The sequence below is a fragment of the Larus michahellis genome, chromosome 19, assembly GCF_964199755.1.
Source record: "Larus michahellis chromosome 19, bLarMic1.1, whole genome shotgun sequence".
In the NCBI taxonomy this organism is placed as follows: Eukaryota; Metazoa; Chordata; class Aves; order Charadriiformes; family Laridae; genus Larus; species Larus michahellis.
In genome coordinates this window covers 5,421,114-5,440,922 of record NC_133914.1, presented here as the reverse complement: position 1 = coordinate 5,440,922, position 19,809 = coordinate 5,421,114, and the positions used below count along the sequence as shown (strand labels likewise).

Here is a 19,809-nt window from a genome sequence, read left to right as displayed (position 1 = left end):
GATGGAGGTGGAAAAAGGAGCCCCAGAGGCACCCAGAAGATGGAGCTCCACCAGCCCAGGTGATGACAGGACACCCAGGTGCCACCAGGCTACACCTACACCTCGGTCCATCAGCTCCCCCCAGGACCATCCCAAAGGGCACCCAGCTCCAAACCTGGTTGCCCAGCCTGGCTCAGCAGCACCCACTCACTCCCCCACCCACCACCCCAACGCCGCCCACCCCCGGGTCCCGTCCCCTGACACTCACAGCACGGATAATTCAAGAGCAAAATGTCATCCAAGCCAAGATAACCCCTGCGCTCGCTGGAGACCACCGCCTCGAAGAGGACCTGCGGCACCAAACAGAGGGGTCACCCATCGCCGGGGGGTCTGGGTCTCCCAAGATGGGGGTCCGTGCCACGCAAGGCGGGGGTCTGCCGGCGCTCACCTGGTACTCGCTGGGCCAGAACAAGCTGACGGCCAACTCCGCCTGGTGCCACTGGCGGCCGTGGGAGCCGGAGGCGTTCCAGACGGCGCTACCCACCGGGCCCCCTGTCACCCGGACGTAGGCGCTGAGGGTGCCGGGGCTGTGGCCGTCCCGGCTGTACATGAAGTAGCTGAACTGGAGGCAGTGGGTGTCATTCTCGCTCAGCGCCTGGAAGAGCAGGTGAGCTTTCTGGCCCGGAGCGTGCTGCGAGGAGTTCACCATCAGGTAAGAGCCTGCAGCGGGAGGCAGAAGAGCATGGAGTCATCCCCTCGTTCTGCATCTCCTGAGCTTTGCCGGCGGGGATGGAGAAGGTGGAAGATGCAGGATTGCAAAGATGCGCACGACCCAGCCATGGGGACACGCAGGACAGGAGGCGGGGACCTGGGATGGAGTCAGTGACGGATGCCTATTTGGGCAGCAGCAGGACACCAAAATAGGACCCAGCCACTGGACGAGGCGGGAAGGATCACAGAATGGTTTGGGTTGGAAGGGACCTTAAAGCCCACCCAGTGCCACCCCCTGCCCTGGGCAGGGACACCTCCCACCAGCCCAGGTTGCTCCAAGCCCCGGCCAACCTGGCCTTGAACCCCTCCAGGGATGGGGCAGCCACAGCTTCTCTGGGCAACCTGGGCCAGGGGCTCACCGCCCTCACAGCCAAGAATTTCTTCACAAGATCTCATCTAAATCTCCCTCTTTCCATTTAAAACCGTTCCCCCTTGTCCTGTGGCTCCCCTCCCTGATCTAAAGCCCCTCCCCAGCTTTCCAGTAGGCCCCCTCTAGGTACTGGGATCGGCCCCGCTGCCTCCAGGATAAGCTGATCCCCCCCAGAACACCGGGGTCAGTAACGGCTTCGATGCCACCGGAGACCCTCCTCCTGCTTTCCTTTAATGCTCACGGCTCCGGCGACACTGCCCCCCCAGCCGGGCCCCAGCCGTTTAATTTCCATTCCCGTCGCCTCGTATCATTTACCGCGCAGTTGTCGTCGAGTTTAAACTGTGCTCAGCAGGTGCTCGCAAGGGGAAGAAAAGCACTCGTCGGCTTAATGAGCGGCAGCACCACAGCTCTCCGGGATGCCAGCCCCAGACACGGCTCCCCACCTTCCCCCCCACCAGCAGCCCCTGGTACCCCATCTCCCATCACCCAAAATCACCAGCGACAAAACCAGGAGTCCTGGCGTTTGCTCCAGTGCAACTCCGAAGCCGTAATTATGGGGCGGGCAGGATGGAAATCCCAAAAGGGATCCCAAAGGCAGCATCCTTCCCTGCCCAGCATGCTCCATCCTAGGCAGTCCAGAGGCAGGAGGGGGATGCAAGAGGCGGGATACAGGAGGGTGATGCAGGAGGGGGAATGCACATGCAGGAGGGGGATCCAGGGACGGGGGATGCAGGAGGGGAGAGGAGGATGCAGGAGAGGGGATGCAAGAGGCGAGATACAGAAGGGTGATGCAGGAGGAGGGATGCAGGAGGAGGGATGCAGGAGGAGGGATGCAGGAGGGGGGGATGCAGGAGGGGGGGATGCAGGAGGGTGGGATGCAGGAGGAGGGGATGCAGGAGGAGGGATGCAGGAGCGGGGAGGAGGATGCAGGAGCGGGGGATGCAGGAGCGGGGGATGCAGGAGCGGGGGATGCAGGAGGGGGGGGATGCAGGAGGAGGGATGCAGGAGCGGGGAGGAGGATGCAGGAGCAGGGGATGCAGGAGCGGGGGATGCAGGAGCGTGGGATGCAGGAGGGGGGGATGCAGGGAGGGGGGATGCGGGGAGGGGGGGATGCAGGAGGGGGAGATACAAGAGGGGGAACATAGGAGTCCCAGCTCCTCGCAGCAGCTCCGGGAGCCACCCATCACAGCCGCGGTGGGACACAGGGTGGGCGAGAAGCTGCCCCATCAAACCCTCCCCATCACCAAAGGCGAGGGGGTTATTAATATCCCTTCCATTTTAATAACGGCAGAAGCTGTAAGTAACAAAGCCGGGCCATTTATTCAAGTCTACCATTGTTTTCCTGACAGTAGGCGCTTAATTATTAATAGCTTTCACCGCTGGTTAATTTAAACAAATTCACACACTTTCCTCCCATGGGCAAGAGGGCACCAAGAAAAGCCTAACGAAGGTAGCAGAGGATCGTGGGGGGCACTCATCTGTCGTCCCCCCCCCAGCGCTTGGGAGTTGTGCTGGGGGCAGGGGAGACACCCCGAAACACGCAGGGGGTGACAGCATCATGCGGGGAGATGCGGCGCCGGGTACCGCAGCGCGGTGCATCCTCCTGTGCATCCCTCAGAGACGAGGGCTGGGGCAGGGGCAAGAAATGACCAAAAAGCAAAATTTCCGCTGTGTGGCCGATCCGTGCGGCCGTCCCCCCATCCCCACGGGCAGATATTCAGGGTGAACTAAAACGATAACAATTTATTTTCTTGGAGTCGAGCGCAGCCACAGCATTTCATGGCCAGAAGGGAAGGCACTATGTCCATATTCCTTCTCTTGTTTTGTTTTCTCCCCTCGCTTCCTCCAGCAAAATTATTTCTGCACTAATGAGAGCGGTTCCATTTGGTCCAGGACACGGCGGCGCAGAGCGGTTGCCGCCCCGCGCCAGGGGACATCTCCCAAAAGCCACCCCAATCTGCCGGGCTCTCATTAAAAGACACAGACCCTTCTTCCTCCCCCGGCTTTCAAAACAAAGAAAAAAAAGCCAGAGGACCAAGACTAAAATTAAACCACTGACGAGGTATTTTAAAAGAGGGAGAATTAAGGTCAGCCGGGACCACGGACACGAAGGGGCGGCAATCCCCCGGTGCATCGCTCAGCCGGCAGGGTTTCCCCCGCCCGCTGCTTTTCCCCCTTAATTTTCTTGCCAGCATCGGAAAAAGCAGGCTCCCAGCGCTCGTTTTTGTACTAATTATATCCTCCTCCCCCGTAAATGACTGGTCCCAGCTTCGAGTCCAAGGTACGGTATGGGTTGGGGTTGGTTATTTTTCACGCGGGAGAAGCAGAGGGACTCATCCCTGTGTGGCGGTGCCGCATCCCGCATCGGGGGGCTGCATCCCGCACCGGAGCATCCCCCGGCCCAGAACAGACGACACCTCCCAGAGAGGTGCCTGGAGGTGCCAAACACCCTCGGGAGGCCCCGGGCTTTTTTCGCAGAGGATATTTTTGGTTTGCAGTGAGAATTTTCGGTTGCTTTTTTTTTTTTTTAAACGCACCCCAATAAAACAGCGGCACAGCCCTGCCCGGGTGCTCCCACCCGCAGCACGGGGAGCTGGAGGAGGCAGGGGGATAGCCAGCGGGTGACAAAAAGGTGACACACACAGTGTCACCACCCACCCTGCAGACACGCAGCCCCACCGCAGGCCACCAACCCACCTGTCCCTGGTCTCCTGATCCAGCTGGGATGCTGCCAGGCAGCTCCGGGAGGGCAAAGGGGCTGCACAGCCCCTCCCAGGGGGATACAGCAGGGGATATAACAGGGATACTCCCTCTTAATCCAGTGCCAGGGTCCCCCCCGTACCCCCACCCCACTGGGAGCTCAGCTTCCACCAGGATCCGGCAGCTTTCCCAGAACAGAGCTGCAGGGAGAGCTACGCAAACCACCGAATTCCAGTTTTTAAAGCTCAGCTTAATTCCTGCCAGCAAAGCTGGAGTGGGAAGAGGGAGAAGGGGGTGTCCCAGAGCCGGGGGGGGTGGGGGGACAGAAAGGACTGCTCCCAGCAGCAGGAGGGTTCATGCAATAGCGGAGCTCATCGGCACAGCGGGGCTTGGTTTTGAGCCCTGGCCAGGTGTTGGCATCACACAGCGAAAACCTGCTCCGAAAGTCACCGTGGGGAAAATCACGGCCACGGTTAGCGGAGCCGCCGAGTTATCCTCAAAGGCCTGATTTGAATCCCAAGTGGGAAAAGTCTTCTGGAGACCCCGCATGAGGACTTTGCCGGGATGGGTACAAGGCTTTCCGTGCACAGCCCCTCCGGGCTGATTTTTTTGCAGCTTTTAAACCTCATCGTCGACTTTTGCGTAGCAAATTGATGGTTTTTCTTTAGGGAACGTCGCCGGAAACTTGTTTCAATTTCCCCAAATCCCCCCCAAAACGGGAGCCACAGAAACAGCCCCGGGGCGTCCCCCCAGTTGAGACTTCAAACCGAAGGATGGGATGGGGGTGCACATCAATACCCGGCTTCGCTCGTTAAATCTTTTATCTGATCCTCTATTTAAGGTCGGTTTGAATCGAGATGCCAGGCCAGGCGAGCTGTCACCCCCCTTCGTCACCGTAAATAACAAGTCAGCCCCTCTGTGTCACCCCCCGCCCCCCACCCAGCTCGGCTGCAGCAATATAATTTCAATTTAGTTTTCAGGTGGGTTTTTAGGGAAGAGCCCAAGCGCTCCGTGGAGAAAGAGGAAAGACTCAGAAAAAAAAAAAAACTAGATAATATTTCAATCAACCGAATGAAAAGAGAAACAAGTTTCCAGCGACAATCCCTAAAGAAAAATCATCAATTTGCTGCGCAAAAGTCGACGATGAGGTTTAAAAGCCGCAAAAAAAAATCAGCCCGGAGGGGCTGTGCACGGAAAGCCTTGTACCCATCCCGGCAAAGTCCTCGTGCGGGGTCTCCAGATGAGTTTTCCCACTTGGGATTCAAGTCAGGTCTTCGAGGATAACTCGGCAGCTCCGCTAACCTCAGCGATGAGCTCCCAAGGATTTTCCTCTCCCCGGAGGGAGCTGAAACGCTGCCCGCCCGCAGGGAAGGAGCCGCTCTGCCCATCACCCCCATCCCGAGGGTCCTGCCCGCATCCTTTGGGAACAACCCAAAACAGCTCAGCAAGGAGAGGAGGGAAGAACACGCTCCCCCCCCCCCCCCCCCCCCCACCTCTTCTTCCCCGTCTCAACGTGTTTTTTCCTCCTGCAAAACCACCGAGAGATAAAAATAATTTTTTTTTTTTTTTTTTTTTTTAGAAAAAATTAAATAATAAAACCAAAGAGCTATTAAAAGGCAGCGAAAGGCAGGCAGGGTGACAGGCAGAGGGCGGCACCGCCAGCCAAGGGGTGCCAGGGGACAGGGTCCGAGCGCTCCAGCGTCTGCCTCCAGGAAATGGCTTTGAAAGACGGAGCCCGACAGTGCCTCCGTTTTCCTTCTCCGTCTGTCAGAGCCGGCACGGGAATGGGGTACCCGCTCCCCGCTTCTGCGCCGAGCCCCAGGAGCAGCATCCCCAACATCCACGGGGGACCTGTCACCGCCACGGCCTCCTTGGACAGCCCGGAGTAATTCCCCCAGGAGCCAAAAAAAAAAAAAAAATTTTTAATTTTTGATTTTAAATTTCTCAGGTTTTTTAATGGATAGGCGGCGCCGGAGCTATCGGCTGAAGGAGAGACTCCTTGGAGGGGATGGAGAGACACCGGAGCTCATCAGGGTGGGGACAACGGCTCGGTCACCCCCCCCGACACGGCCACGTTGGGGCATCTCAATGCGGTTACCAGGGGAGCACGATGGCAGCTCCGTGCTCGGAGGGAAGAGCCGAGCAGGGAAAAGATACCCCGATTCACAGAGGGTTTTCTGATCTCACTGAGTTTGGAAGGAAAACCTAGGAAAAAGCACCATTTGGGGGGGGGGGGGGGGGGGGGGAAAACAACACCCACAAATATGACGTTTCGGTATTTTTGAGCCCAGCCGCGCAGAGCGGAGGAGCCCGGGTGCTCCGGTCCCTGGGATGGGGCTGCGGAGTCGGGGGGAAGGTGGGGGGCAAGAGGGCACGGGGCCTCCACGGGGAGCTTTTGCCCCAGTTTCTCCCAATTGAACTCAACTCCTTTAAGTTTCCACCCGCAAATTCAAGCGGGGACAAAAAAAGAGGCGCCTGCCCCCTTCTCCCGGGGAGTCCCTGGAGCTCCACAGAGCATCCTTCTCCTCTGAGGGGCACCCGGCATCTCCGCGGGGATGAGGACAGGGACCCGACCCCGTGCTCCACCCTGGATCCGTCCCGTCCAAATTCATACGGGGCTTAACCAAAACACCCTGCTTTATTTCGCTATTCATTAAGTCACCTCAACTTGTGTTTCACCCCAGGAAGATGGAGAAACTGGCCTGATTTCGCTCCCCTGCCCCATCCCTGCCTGCTGGACCCCCCACCCCCACCCAATCACCTGCTCCTCAAAGGGATTTGGGGACCCGGCTGGACCCAGAGCAGGGCACACGCGGTGCCTCCTCTCCCCAGCCTCGGAACAGCGGGGCTTCTAAGGAGATTCGGTATCGCAGAGCCCGAAGGCAGGCGAGGACCAGCCGAGGAGACGCTCGGGGGAGAGCGGGAGGAAAGCACACCCCAAGCATCCCGGGAGAGCGATCTCGGAGCAGGCACAGCGACGGTGCAGCCTCAGCCCTGCCTTACCCGGCTCCTTTAAAAAACACCACTAAAGAGCCGAAAAAAATAAAATAAAAAATCACAATTGCAACGTGGGAGAGACCCATCCATCCTCTTTAGGTGAAAGAGGGAGACAAGTCACGATGGGAAGAGATGGGGCGGGAGGCGGGGGGGCGAAAAACAACCCAGACCAAACAAGGCGGCAAGGAGAAAGAGGGATGGAGAGGTGGAGGGTGGGTGGCCGGCAGCCAGCAGCCGCTCCAATAAATCCTCCGCTCCTTGAAACTGGCTGATCTCCAATAAAAACTCATTTTAATCTAAGACCACGAGACTCCTTTGGAAAGCGCTCCCCAGAGAGGCCCCGGTGCTGTGAAATACCTTTCATCCACCGAGCTGCTGGGGGGGGGGGGGGGGGGGGGGGGGGCCGAGAGGGGCGAGAAGGCTGCGGGAACCTCGTGCACAACCCCCCACGGACACCGGGGTAAAACCACGCAAAAACGGGGTCCCTGCACCCACTGGGTGCCCCAAGGCCATGAGCAAACAGCGTCTACCTGTTATTAGGGGAGCCCCCGGCTACAGGGACCAGCATCCCTTTGGGTGTCACCATCAGGGAGGGATGCTCTTCCCGGGGGCCGGACCCGGGATGCTCCAACGCTCACAGCTCAGCATCCCACCGGGGATGGTCGCATCCGCTTCTCCATCAACTCCGGAGTTTATTTCTTAAACTTCTTTGCATTCGTATAAGCCCCCATCTCTTGCTAAGCCACAGACAGTTCCTCGAGCAGAGGGAGCAGCCCCTTCCACCCCACCCCTTCAGCCCCCAGGCTCAAAACTCAGGCAGTTTGCTGCAGATTTTAAATTACGGCTGAAAACCGAGCAGAAAATCCAACTAATTACAGGTTTAAGACCCTCCATCCTGAGCCATCTCCACCCCCGGCTCTGCTCCCCGTCCTCGCCGCCCCGGGAAACTCACTCCCCCCCCGAGGCGCACACACACACAAATTAGGATAGTTCAGTTTCAAGCAATTATTTGGAAAATCATCAAGGGAGAGCCGGGATCTGTCGGCGTTGTTTTGCCCTCGCCCAGGACATGCCGGCAGGGATGGGAAAGGAAGGAAAAGGTGATGGGAAGAGGAGAAGGTAAAGGAAGAGGAGGGTTAGTGGAGGCAAAAAGCCAAATTAATCCCTGGCATGAACAAGGCACGAGATAAACAGCTGGAGGCAGATTGACAGAGCAGTAAAGAGTTTTCTATAAAGCAGTTAGTGTTTTAATAAAAAGGGGCATTTGTACTATCGAGCTCTAAACCAGTTTTTCTCTCTTTCTGCCCAGCTTCAGCCTGGGACTTGACCTCCCCGCTGGGCACCAGGAGCCGGAGCGCCGGGATCAGGCAGGTCCCGAAAACGCAGAGCATCCCGAGCCCGCTGCATCTCGCAAAGCGAATGGGCACAGGGATAACCGGGCGGGGGGGGGTGTCACAGCGGGACGGGGTCTGGAGCTGGGAGCGAGCAGAGCCCCCGAACGCCACCAGGGACGGTGCCCACGCCACCCCCACGGGACATGGGGAGCTCCCCGTGGCTGGCTCTGCTCCCCCTGCCTGCCCATCGGAGCGAGGAGGTGGACCCAGAAAATAATGAAAACTGGTTTAAAAGCAATGAGATTTTTGAAAAAAAAAAAAAAAAAAAAATGGGAGAAGCAAGTCCAGCTGCATTTTCTTCCTTAACACTCCCAAGACTTCAACGATGCCTCCAACTCACAGCCACAAGCCTTTCCCCACACTCTTAAAGGCCAGAAACGCATTTTTTTTCCCCCCTTTTCCACGACTCCCAGAGATGGGAATTTCTCATGAGCCCCCAAACCTGGAAGAGCAGCAGGAGCCGACACACCAGGGAGCAGAGCAGCTCCGAAGGTGCCCCTTTACGACGGGATCTGGGCGCATCCCGGCTGGCGGCAGCCGCAGATGCCGCTCACGAGGCCAGATGGGGAATTTGGCATCGCCGGAGACGCTGCCGAGCCCCGTGGGGAGCGTGGAGAGCCGCCCGCGCTGCTGCCATCCCGCGGGCAGGGAGATGCCAAGGCGGAGGGGACATCCCCCTCGCAGCCCCCAGGAACCAGGACTGGGGGTGCCCGAGCGACAAATGTAGCCATGGTAGAGGAGGCAGAGCTGGAAATCTTGTCTTTTTACCCCAAAAATACACTCTGGGACTGTTTGCAGGTTCCTCCTGTCCCAGGGTGGTTTGGGGTGACGGGGGTTACACAGCGACACGGGGCTCAGAGCCATCCGATGTCCCTGTCCCTGCTGTGCTGTTAAAAACCCTCCTCCCCCCACAGCAGCAGGGTCCCCTGTCCCCGAGCGACGCTCCCCCCCCCAACCCCACCCCAGGGCCACGCAGCATCCCGCCCCACTGCGCTGAGGACCGATGCAGCTCATCACACCTTGCCGGCGGGCACAGCAGCACCCTGCCCATGCAACCGAGGACAAGCCAAGCCTCAAATGCTGCCGGAATTAAACCGGGAGAAGCCACGTGGTCCGGCTATGGGGTCCAGGACCGAGGGGTGGGCTTGGAGCAGAGGTCCCCGGGGACACGGGGCTGGGGGGGACACAAGCGTGGCCCCGCTGGGGACCAGGACTCACCGTGAGGCAGGTCAGCCATCAGGTGTGGCATCATGTAGCTGCGGACGAGCTCCCAGCTGAAGTCATCGTCCTCGCCCTGGCTGTACTCGCACTGGTTCGGGTCCCCGTCCTCCTCGAAGGTGCAGCCAGCTGCGGACAGAGAGACCCATCAGCCCCCGTGGAGACCCCAAATCAACCAATTCCTCCCCAAAAGCCCTGACGGGATGGTGTGGGACACCAGGCATCCCCCCCGTGGACACCCGTGAGCGAGGATATGGTCTCGTCTGCTGCTAATCGCCCATTTCTCCTCCCATGCAGTTCCCCCACCAGTGAAACGAGCTGGCAGGTCTCAGCTCCCATGGAGGTCTCCCCACGCAGCTCCCAGCTTTGCTTCCCGGGGGCCGGTCACCGAACGGGGTGAGGGTTTCTCCCAGGAGACAGGCACTCGCCTGCAGCGGTCGCAGAAAGATTGGCGAGAGCCCGAGGGCTCCTGCAAAAACCCTGCTTTGACCTCAGCCCCCTGCCGGCCCCCGCGCGTTTGACCTTGAGCTCAGGGGGTCTGTCCTTCATTGCCTGACATGAGAGCGACAGGTCTCAGCCAGGACCTCCAACAAGCCGCAGCAATTACACCCCTACAAGCGCATCACTGAACCCCCCCAGCCGCGGGATGGCACTTCTGAGCCCTTTTATTTATTCTGGGGGGATTTGGGGTTGTTTGTTTGTTTGTTTGTTTTTTTATCTGCACCACCTCCCCGGTCTGCGAGGCTGGACACGGAGAATCGGAATAAACGCCAAGAAACCACTTGTCCCCGCGGGTACCGAGGTGACACAGTGACAGCACACTGAGACGCCACCCAGCCTCCCATCCCGGCATCTCGCATCCATCATCCATCCCTGCATCCCCCATCCATCCCCGCGTCCAACCTTGCGTCCCTGCATCCATCCCCCATCCAATCCCCGCGTCCCCCCATCCATCCCCCCCATCCCGCCAAACCGGGAGCTCTGGGGCTGGCGTGGGCCCATGGGGGCCGCTCGGGGCCGGTTCGTTAACACTGACCTATTGTTCCATTAAACCCACAGATTACACTGGGACCAGGGCACCAGCGCTAATTAACACGAGCCCCTGGGCTGACGAGGGCAGGCGCGTTAGGAAAGCCCTGAGCAAGCACAACGAACAAAGGCAAATATCCCCTAATGGGCCAGCGTGAAAGCAGAGCCGGGCCCGGGGATTATTTCTGCTGGTTTTGTCTTGGTTTGTTTTTTTTTTTTTCCTATTTTATCCCCAAATTACATCAGTAATTCCTGCTGCCGCCCAGGGATTTGCCCGTTAACGGTCTCGCCGCTGCCGGCACGGGTTGCGCTTCCCCGTGCGAGGGGATGCTCAGACACGTCGCTTGTGCAAACGCGAGTCCAAACGCTGGGGAAAAAAAAAAAAAAACCAACCCATAAAACGCACATAAAATGACGATTCCCAACACGGTCCTAGATGAGAACAGATTTGGGACTTTTTCCCCCCTTTTACACTCATATTTTTAAAGCACCAGGCCACGCTCCAGCTCCATCACCAAGGTTGTGGGGATTTTTTTTCCTCCCAGAACCACAAGGAACTTCTTTTAAAAGAACGAAAAAAAAAAAAAAACAACCAAAAACCACAAATTCTCTCCTATTTATATGCCTGGAGGCACCGAGACCTCACAGCTTTCTCAAAATCCTTCCCGAAACGGAGCGTCTGCCCAGCCCACGTGCGGATGTGCCCCCGGTTCCCCGGCTCCTTCGGCTCTCACCACGAGACACACCGGATTTTAAAAAGAGTTTGGAACTTGGCTGCGCTTTCCAATGGGAGAAAAAGCACAAATCTGTCAAAATTTTCCAGGAAGGAAAGGGGGGGGGAAAAAAAAATAATTTCAAAATAAAACAACGTGTCAGAAACTAAGTGCCAACTGATTTAAAAAAAAAAAAAAAAAGCCCAAATGTTTCTTTCCAAGATCTGCTCAAATGGGATATTCTGGGATGCAGAAATTCGTTCTTAGTGCTGGGGTTGGGTTTTTTTTGGGTTTTTTTTGTTTTTTGTTTTTTTTTTTTCTCTCTGAGAAACCAGAGTGGAGGGAAGAGCGTTTCAGAGCCCCGTTTCCCAGGGAATAGCAATTCCTTCACCCCCTGTAAATTATTCCCACTTGGGAAAGACGTAACCACCTCCTCCTCCTCCCGGGCTGCATCCCACTGCCAGCCCCAGCGCGGCCACTGCCACCAACCGGTGCCGTGCCTCAGTTTCCCCACTGCTCCCTCACCCCATGGCTGGATCCTCGGCCACCTGCGAGTCGATGCCCGGGCTCCAGAAGCTTAAAATGCAATTCCGCAGAGGAGCTATTTCGCTGGCGGAGGCACAGCTGGCCGAGCCCATCCGTCTCCCTCCTCGGACAGGTTTATCGTTATGGCTTCCCCCCCCCACCTCCTTCCCTCCCACCCGCTCCCCTCATCCACAGCACGAAACGAAGGCGGCTCAACCGGCTGCCCCATCCCACAGATAAAATTGTCTCCGATTTGTATATACACGGGGGGAAAAAAAAAAAAATATACAGAAGGTTTTGCAGAGCCCTGGTTGCCATGAGCTGTGGGAGGCTTTTGGCACCGTCTCCCCCCATCCAAGGGCAGGGCTGGGGAGAAGCTCGACCCCCAGCCCCTTCTCCCTCCCCACCACCAAATTAAGAGGGGTATAAAAATTAACATCTGAGCAATTAAACGCCAACTTCCCGGGTGCAGAAGGGGTGGCTGTGGGTTCCCCCAGCAGCCGTGGCAAGTCAAAAGGGGGTAAACCCAGAGGGGCTTGTAAAAAAAAAAAAAAATAATTCATGTTTTATCAACACGTTTGCAAGGGAGGCAGGGAAACTGCCAGCCCAAACACCTGTCTGCAGCCGCGGGGATGCTTATACCCATCCTCAGGGCTAACGGCAGCGAGATGTGGGCTGCAGGAGCCAGGATGAGGAACTCTGGGTCCGGATGAGCCCTAAAAAATGGTGGGAAATAAGTTCCCCTGCGCTGGCGGGAGGCTGGGCACCAGCAGCTCCGGGCGGTGGGACGCAGGCGGGGAGCGCAAGGAGGCGCGATTTGAACTGTGAGAGTGGCTAAAAATACTGCCGGGGGTGTGACGGTCTGCTCCCCGGGGGCACGACGCACCCAAGATGATGAGTGACACCCCAAAGTCACCTAAATCCCCCCCAAACCCAGAGCCTGCCCCACGGCACGACAGGCACCCGCTGCCAAGGACGAGCCATGCCCTGTTAAACGCCTCACACAAACCCCCCCCAGCGCCGTGGTGCGCCCAGGGAGAAGAGGGGCGAGCGCTAACGTGGGGGTTAAACACCAGATGGACCGAAATTTTTTAAAACAAACGTAAAAATAGATGGCTTGAGGGATTTGCCAGGGAGATGGGGAGCAGCGCTGCTCAGCATCCTCCTTGGGTACCACTGACATCCAGGATCCCCATCCCGGGTACCGCTGCCACCTCCCTGGCACCACAGCGTGCCCGGGCAGAAGGGAGCAAAGGGGCAAATGCTAAACACGGGGGTTAGACACCAGACAGACCAATATTTTTAAAAAAGAAAGTAAAAAGAGGCAGCTTGAGGGATTTGCCAGGGAGACAGGTATCAGTGCTGCTCAGCATCCACCCTGGGTATCGGTGCCACCCAGCATCCCTCCCGGGTACCACTGCGGCACCGGGACATGCCCCAGAGAGAGGGGAGCAGAGGGGTGAGCACTAATATGGGGGTTAAACACCAGACAGACCAATTTTTTTTTTAAGAAAAAAAAAAAAGAGACAGACGTGGCTTAATGGATTCACCAGGGAGACAGGGACCAGTGCCACCCAGCATCCTTCCTGGGGACCAGTGCCACCCAGCATCCCCCTTCCCAGGGACGGAGAGGAGGAAAGTCAAGGGAGGGGGGAGAGGAGGAACGAAGGGTTCGAGAAGAAGAGGGAGGAAAAGAAAGACCAAACAACCAAGCACAATGGACGGCGTCTAATTAAATCTTCATGGCCACTGAGGAACGTGGCCGCCTGCCCACCAGCCCGCCCAGCGCCCTTTCATCTGCCGAGTCTACGCTCCTCTCGCTTCAAAGTTAATTACACACTTAAACCTTTCCTGTTTAACCTCCTGCACCGTGGGACATGCTCCACGGGCTTCTCTTTTTCTTTTACAGAGCAGCCTTGAAAAGGCTCCGGCGCTAAAGGGCGGCCTGGCACCATCCGTGACGGGATGGCACGCTCCCGGAGCCCGAGGGGGCCAACGACACCGCCCAGGCCCTTCGGGAAATCATCGGATGGAGATGCTACATGAATAACTTACCTAGAAGTGGAAAGGCCTTATAAAAAAAATTAAAAAAAAGGGGGTTATATCTAAATTTCATCAAGCATGGACTCATCAGAAAAATTTGGAGCGGGTGCCAGGACTCCCAGTACAGCACCAGGATGAAGCAGAGCCAACTGATGGGGAAAAAGCCCGTTTTGCTCCTGTTTTGGCTTATCCGGGACTGGATTAGCCCCATGGTCACCTTCGGGATGCAGCATCTTGGGGGCACAAGCCTCCAGCACCCCTTTGCACATGGTGCAGGTACCAGCTGGGAAAGCCAACACAGGTGACCTTCTGGATGGAGTCAGGATTAATTTTTCATTCCTGGCCTTTCCCAGCATCTCCCGTCCCGCGTAACCACCAGCAGGAAATCAGAAGGATTCGGGTACCCGCAGGACACACCGCGCATCGCTCCAACAGCCAAACGGTCGCACGCAAACACCCCGCTCAGCAACACAGGGCTACGACCCATCGTCACCATCATCCAAACGCACCGAGATGGGGCAGGGGGCGAGCGGAGCTCCTTTTCCTCCCAAATCCAGAGTTTTCACTACTTCCCAGGAGCAGGGATGGAGCCGGAGGCTACGTAAAGTCATGCAGCCCTGGACTATGGCGCCCAAGCCCTCCCCTCCTAACGCATGTGAGAAAGATGCTCTTTTTCTGCACCAAAGGATCAAGTTCTTTACACAGGATAAATGGTTAGTGCTGCTGCAGATAGGGAAACTGAGGCATGCGGGTGACTTGGCAGAGTCCCATAACGCCACCAGCAACCGGCATCATCCCCGGGGATGACGGAAAGCCCCTGGAGCCGGGGTTTGCTGGGATCCAGCTCCAGCAACGCCGGCGAGATGCCATCCCTTCCCCGGCACCCCCGCGGAGCCGAACCAGCCTCCCCACCTCCCAGAGTCCCGCTGCTATTTACAGGCGATTTCCTCGGCACGCTCCTATGGGAACGTGCCCCAGGAAGGAAACGCCGGGAGCCGCTTTCCCCCGGGCGCCAGCAGACACGGGGGATAGGGAACACATACTGCAATCCAGCTAAAATTAAACACGCTTTTATCCAGCAGGATCTTGCGCGTACCACACTGGAGGCTCCCAGTTGAGATTATTAACGGATACGGGATTGGAAACCCCATTTTTATCCGGGGGGGGGGGGGGGGGGGGGGGGCTCAGACTCCCGGGGGACGATGCTGTACAGGGGTCTGGGAGTCACTCGGGGGGGATGCAGCACCGAGGAATCCAGCTTGGTGAGACAACCGGGATGGCGAGGGGGTCCTTGCGCGGCAGCGTCCCGGCATCGCGCGCCCACGGAGAGCCCTGGGAATCCCCAGCATCGCACGGGGCAGCTCCAGCCCCCAGCCAAGCCTGACCCCCCGGGGTTTGGGATCGTCTCTTCCAGTCCAGGCAAGGGGAGGGAAACCAAACCCCCCCTCCCAAGCTGCGCTTCACACCACCGAAGGACCTTGGGTAAAAGCGCAACAGGCAACTACAAGTGTTTTTGTGCTTTACACACACCAGAGATTACGATAAACACTCTCCCTGCTCCTCTCCGTTCCCCTACTTCCGCGAAATAGAAACATTTAAAGAAAAATTACCGATTTCCTGGCCCCGATAAAAGCTGATTAGAAGAATATGGAAAGCAGCTCCATTAACGTTCTCGCCAGTAGTTTGTTTTCCTTCTCCAAATCATTTTAAATATTGCATTTAATAGAAAAATAATTTGCTCAGCTGTAAGAAACATCAATTTGCAACTTGAAGCCTTGTCTATTAGCCAAAGAAGCTAATGTGTAAACATTAGCAGCTCCAACAACGCATGGGGTTTAGCCAATGCAATTCCAGGGAGAGAGCAGCCAGATATTAAGACGGAGGATTTGCATAATAAGTCACTTATGCCTGATAACCTCAGTGTTTGGAAAGCACAGGACTAGGAGAACAATATCCGTCTACCGGCAACTACAGAAGACATAAGACTCTTTTTTTTTTGCCTGTTAGACTATGGGGTTTACCTGCAAGTCCCCGTGGAGGTGTCAAACCTCCCGTGGTGAGAGCCCAGCTCCATCTCCGGCCCCGGGAGCCTGCGAGGGACCCCGGGCGCAGGGACAAGGTGGGAAGCGGGAGATGTGGGTTAGTTACAGGCATCCCCAAGCCCGTAACTACAAATACAACCGGAAAAAATACAAGTCTGGAGGGTTTGGGATGCCTGGGGGCGGGCTCACGCTTGGGCAAGGACCACGCGCATCACCTGATGAGGAAGATGCGTTTAAAAGCAAAAGGGGGAATAATTAATCTTGCCAAGTCTGAGTCCCTGCCTGGGGCACATCCAGCTGCAAAACGCAGCTCCCCTTCCCTCCCACCCCCAAAGCAGCTCTCGGGGGGCTGCATCACCCCCACGCGGGCGCAGCCGGGCATTTGCAGTGACGCTATGGGGCACGCAGTGATGCTATGGGGGGTGTCAGCCCCACGGCTGGAGCAAACGTGGGTATTAAGACCCCATCCCAGTGCTGTGCCCGGATCCAGGCGGCTCTGCTCCCCCGGGAAGGACCAGCATCGTTCCTCCCTTATTTATACCCAGGTCAGGAGAGGTCCCGCAGCACAGAAACGGCCAGGAGGCCACTAACCTGCAACGCAAGCGCTTTAATAATTAACCGTCACTTAATTAACATAGTCAGGGCTGCCTCTTCCACTCCGTAAGAAGAAAAACAAGGCAGGCCTTCGGAAAGCTCCGTCCCGCCGTTATCGATTGCTTACTGTGCAATTACAGCTCCCAGGCCACGGTGCCACCTTGGCGGGGGGGTGAAGGGGAAGGTAAAAAAAAAAAAAAGGTGAAAAAAGGATGAAAATAAACTGGGGAGAAAAAGCTCATTTCTCCCCCTGGCTCCTTTATTACCATCAGGACCCCACGGCCCCGCTGAAGGCAACCCACCGCAATGTGCCCACGGACCCAAAGAAACCAGGATCGTGGGGCTCGAGGGTGAAATGTTGATTTTTGGGGAACCCCCCAGGACAGAGCCGTTCCTTTGGCACGAGTTCCACAGGGAAAGAGCTACCCCAGGACACGGCAGCAGCATCGCCACAGCCCCGGGGGGGCTCCAACACCAACCCCTGGCTCCAGAAATCAGGGGAAAGACCGAGTTTTCCAAACCAACCCCATTTTTCAGGGGATAAAAAAGTAGGGGAAACCCTCAGTCTCCCCCCCCCCCCAGCCCCAACCCTCGGGTACCACCTCTCTGCAGTGATGGATGCGGGAGCGAAGCGCGCCGGGGGCCTAATCCTCCTGATGGAGCACATGCCAGCGCGGGTGGGGCCTCGGGGATGCAGCTCCGCCGGGTTATTTATGGCCTTTCGAGGTGGAAAACGGAGCCACGCAGCAAAACCAGCCAGTGACGGAGCTGCACGGTCCCCGCCGTGCCCAGCATCCTCCCCCCAGCCCTTGGGAAAAATCAGAGCGGGAGGAAGAGGAGCGGGGAGGAAGGTCTCAGTGCAATGCGAAATCCAGGTCGACCTCCTCCTCCTCCTCCGGTTGCACCGGGAAAAGCAACGTGGGAAGACCGACACTGAGGTTTGAAGGTGGCGATGGGGCTGACGTGGGTAAATCAATCATCCGCGCACCCGGCTGCCAGCGCCGGGGAGGGGGGGGGTGGGCTCAGCCAAACCCCCCGCTATTAAATGGCGGGGGGGGACAGACAGGTTACAGCCACCCGTAGAAACCCCCATTGGGGGAATAAAAAGGTTCTCCATGCCCAGGGAGTCCGTGTCACAGCTCCAGGGGGAGCGTGCTGGACCGAGCCGGGCACCCTTCGGCCAGGTAAAAAGGGGCATACGGCTAATTGAGCCCCAAAACCCATTATCGGGGTGTTTTTACCAGTCCCCCAGTTGAGTTCGGCCATCCCTGGCAGCACCAGCTGGGCATCCATCCATCCCTCCCTCCCTCCCTCCCCACGGCTGGGGTAAAAACCAGCAGCTCCAGCAAACTCATCTGGGGGTCTCCATCAGCATCCCAGTGCCACCCAGTGCTCCCAGAGGTTAAAAACTCTTTTAACCAGGAAAATAATTTCCTCAGGGTGCGGGTGTTAGGTATAAAAGCAGCCGGCGCTTGGGGACGGCACGTTTTAAATCCAGAGTCGCAGAAGCCCGCGGATGCCTTTCCTCAACAGCTTATTACTTTTAATACCTCCCCTCCGCCACCGGCAGCACGGGCCGCGAAGCCAGCTTTCCTTTGCCAATGGTCCAAAATAAAATATAAAATTTCTCCTTTTTCCTGGAAAGCTGCTCAAAGCCCGTCCCCACCCCCTTTATTTTTTCCTAGGCCCTATAAAACGCAGGTGGGACGCAGGCAGGCGCCCACCCCCCCCGCCCTCTGCAGCTCCGAGGGCGAGCAGGCAGGAGCGCTGCCCCCGCGGGGACGCCACGCTGCTGAGACCTGGAAGACTCGGTGCACGGATGGGTTTGAATCCACATCCCTGAAAGCAAAACCTCGAGCTGGGTCGCACGAGATCATAGAACGGTCGAGGTGGGAAAGGGACCTTTCAGATCATCGAGTCCAACCATCACCCCAACGCTGCCAAAGCCACCGCTACCCCATGTCCCTCAGCACCACGTCTGCCCGGCTTTTAAACACCTCCAGGGATGGTGACTCCCCCACTGCCCTGGGCAGCCTGTTCCAACGCTTCACAACACTTTCAGTGTAAAAATTTTGCCCACTTTCACCCTTATTTTCCTCCTGAACTGGGTGAAAAACCTCATTTTACTCCTATCAGTCTCACTCTCCCAGTGGGGTGAAGATGACCTGGTGGCCAACAGCCGGGGCGCGGGATGGACTCACAGAGGGTGCGCGGTGCACCCCGGCTCCTTCCTTCCCTCCTCCCTGGTCGTTCCTGGGCAGGGACCCGCTCCCCAGCCCCGCGGTGGAACCCCAAATCCCCTGCATGTCCCCCCCACCCCCCCCGCCATCCAGGCATGGGGACGCACCACCCTTCCTGTGAGCCTGGAGACCCCCAGGGCTGGATTGTGCCCCTGGGGCGCAGCACCCACCTGCACCATGTCCCACACGGGAAGGCTCGGGACCTTCCATCCAGCTCCAGGGAAAGGAAAACAGCGAGCAACACTGGGCGGGGGAGGGGGTCGCCTGCAGCACCCCCTTCAGACGCCCCAAAATCCCCACCACCACTTCTCAAACCCCCCCGCCGCCACCCCTCCACCATTTCAGACACCCAAAGCCCCACTCCCGGTATTTCCTTCCCCAACTTTTTTTTCCCCTTGCTCCCGCAGACCGGGATGCAGCCGCTGCCTCGCCCCCACCCCAGCACGAGCATCTCTCACCCCCCCACCACCCATGACGGGGTGTCCCACAGCACTCCCCCCCCCAGGCCCGGGCATGGCCCCGTGGGGACCCCGCTCTGGGCAGCCAGTTTGACCAAGGCGCTGTGTTCCCACCCTGCCCCAGAGCTGCCCCCATCCCCATGGGGAGTCGGGGGGGGGCGGGGGGGGTACTGACCCCCAAAATCCTCAGCCCACATGCTACAAACTCCGGGATTACACAGATTTTGCAGCAATAACTGAAAAATTTGGTAGAGCGCAGGGGGTGGTGAGAGAAGAGACCCTGCACAGGGCTGGAAGAGCAGGTGGGAATTCACAACCCCACGTCAGCACCTCGCCCCCCCCACCCCTCCCCGCACCCATCCTGCCCCCGCCGGGTCCCAGCTCCCATCCCGGACCCAGCCCGACCAGGATAACCCGGGAAGAGAGGCAGGAGACGGCCCCTTGCACCAAGAGATGCAGTTCGGAGTCGGGCACGGTGAGCAGCAGGTCCCCGGGCAGGAGCCTGGGTCATTTACTAAATTAAAAGTTCAAGTAATAAAACAAAATTTAAAAAAAAAAAAAAAAAAAAAAAGAAAGAAATAGCCCAGCGCAGAGATGCGCTGCTTTGGTTTGATGCTGTTATAATCCAAGGAAAGCAGGCTGCAGGAAAATCAATGGGACATTATCACTCAGCAGACAGCTGAAAATACAGTTTAAAAAAAAAAAAAAAATAAGCAACACAAGGATAGTCCTTGGG

At 57.6% G+C, this 19,809-nt stretch overlaps 1 protein-coding gene across 4 annotated transcripts in view; it reads right to left on the bottom strand.

Moving 5' to 3' along the window:
* The window catches only part of PTPRU (protein tyrosine phosphatase receptor type U), a 153,679-nt gene that overhangs the window by 126,026 nt on the left and 7,844 nt on the right, over positions 1-19,809 (bottom strand). For all 4 annotated transcript variants that reach the window (XM_074563050.1, XM_074563051.1, XM_074563052.1 and 1 more), the window contains exons 2-4: positions 9,430-9,558; positions 428-699; positions 248-329 (exon numbers count right to left, since the gene is read on the bottom strand). In XM_074563050.1, the coding sequence (XP_074419151.1) occupies positions 248-329; positions 428-699; positions 9,430-9,558 (483 nt within the window). The remainder of the gene's footprint in view (positions 1-247; positions 330-427; positions 700-9,429; positions 9,559-19,809) is intronic.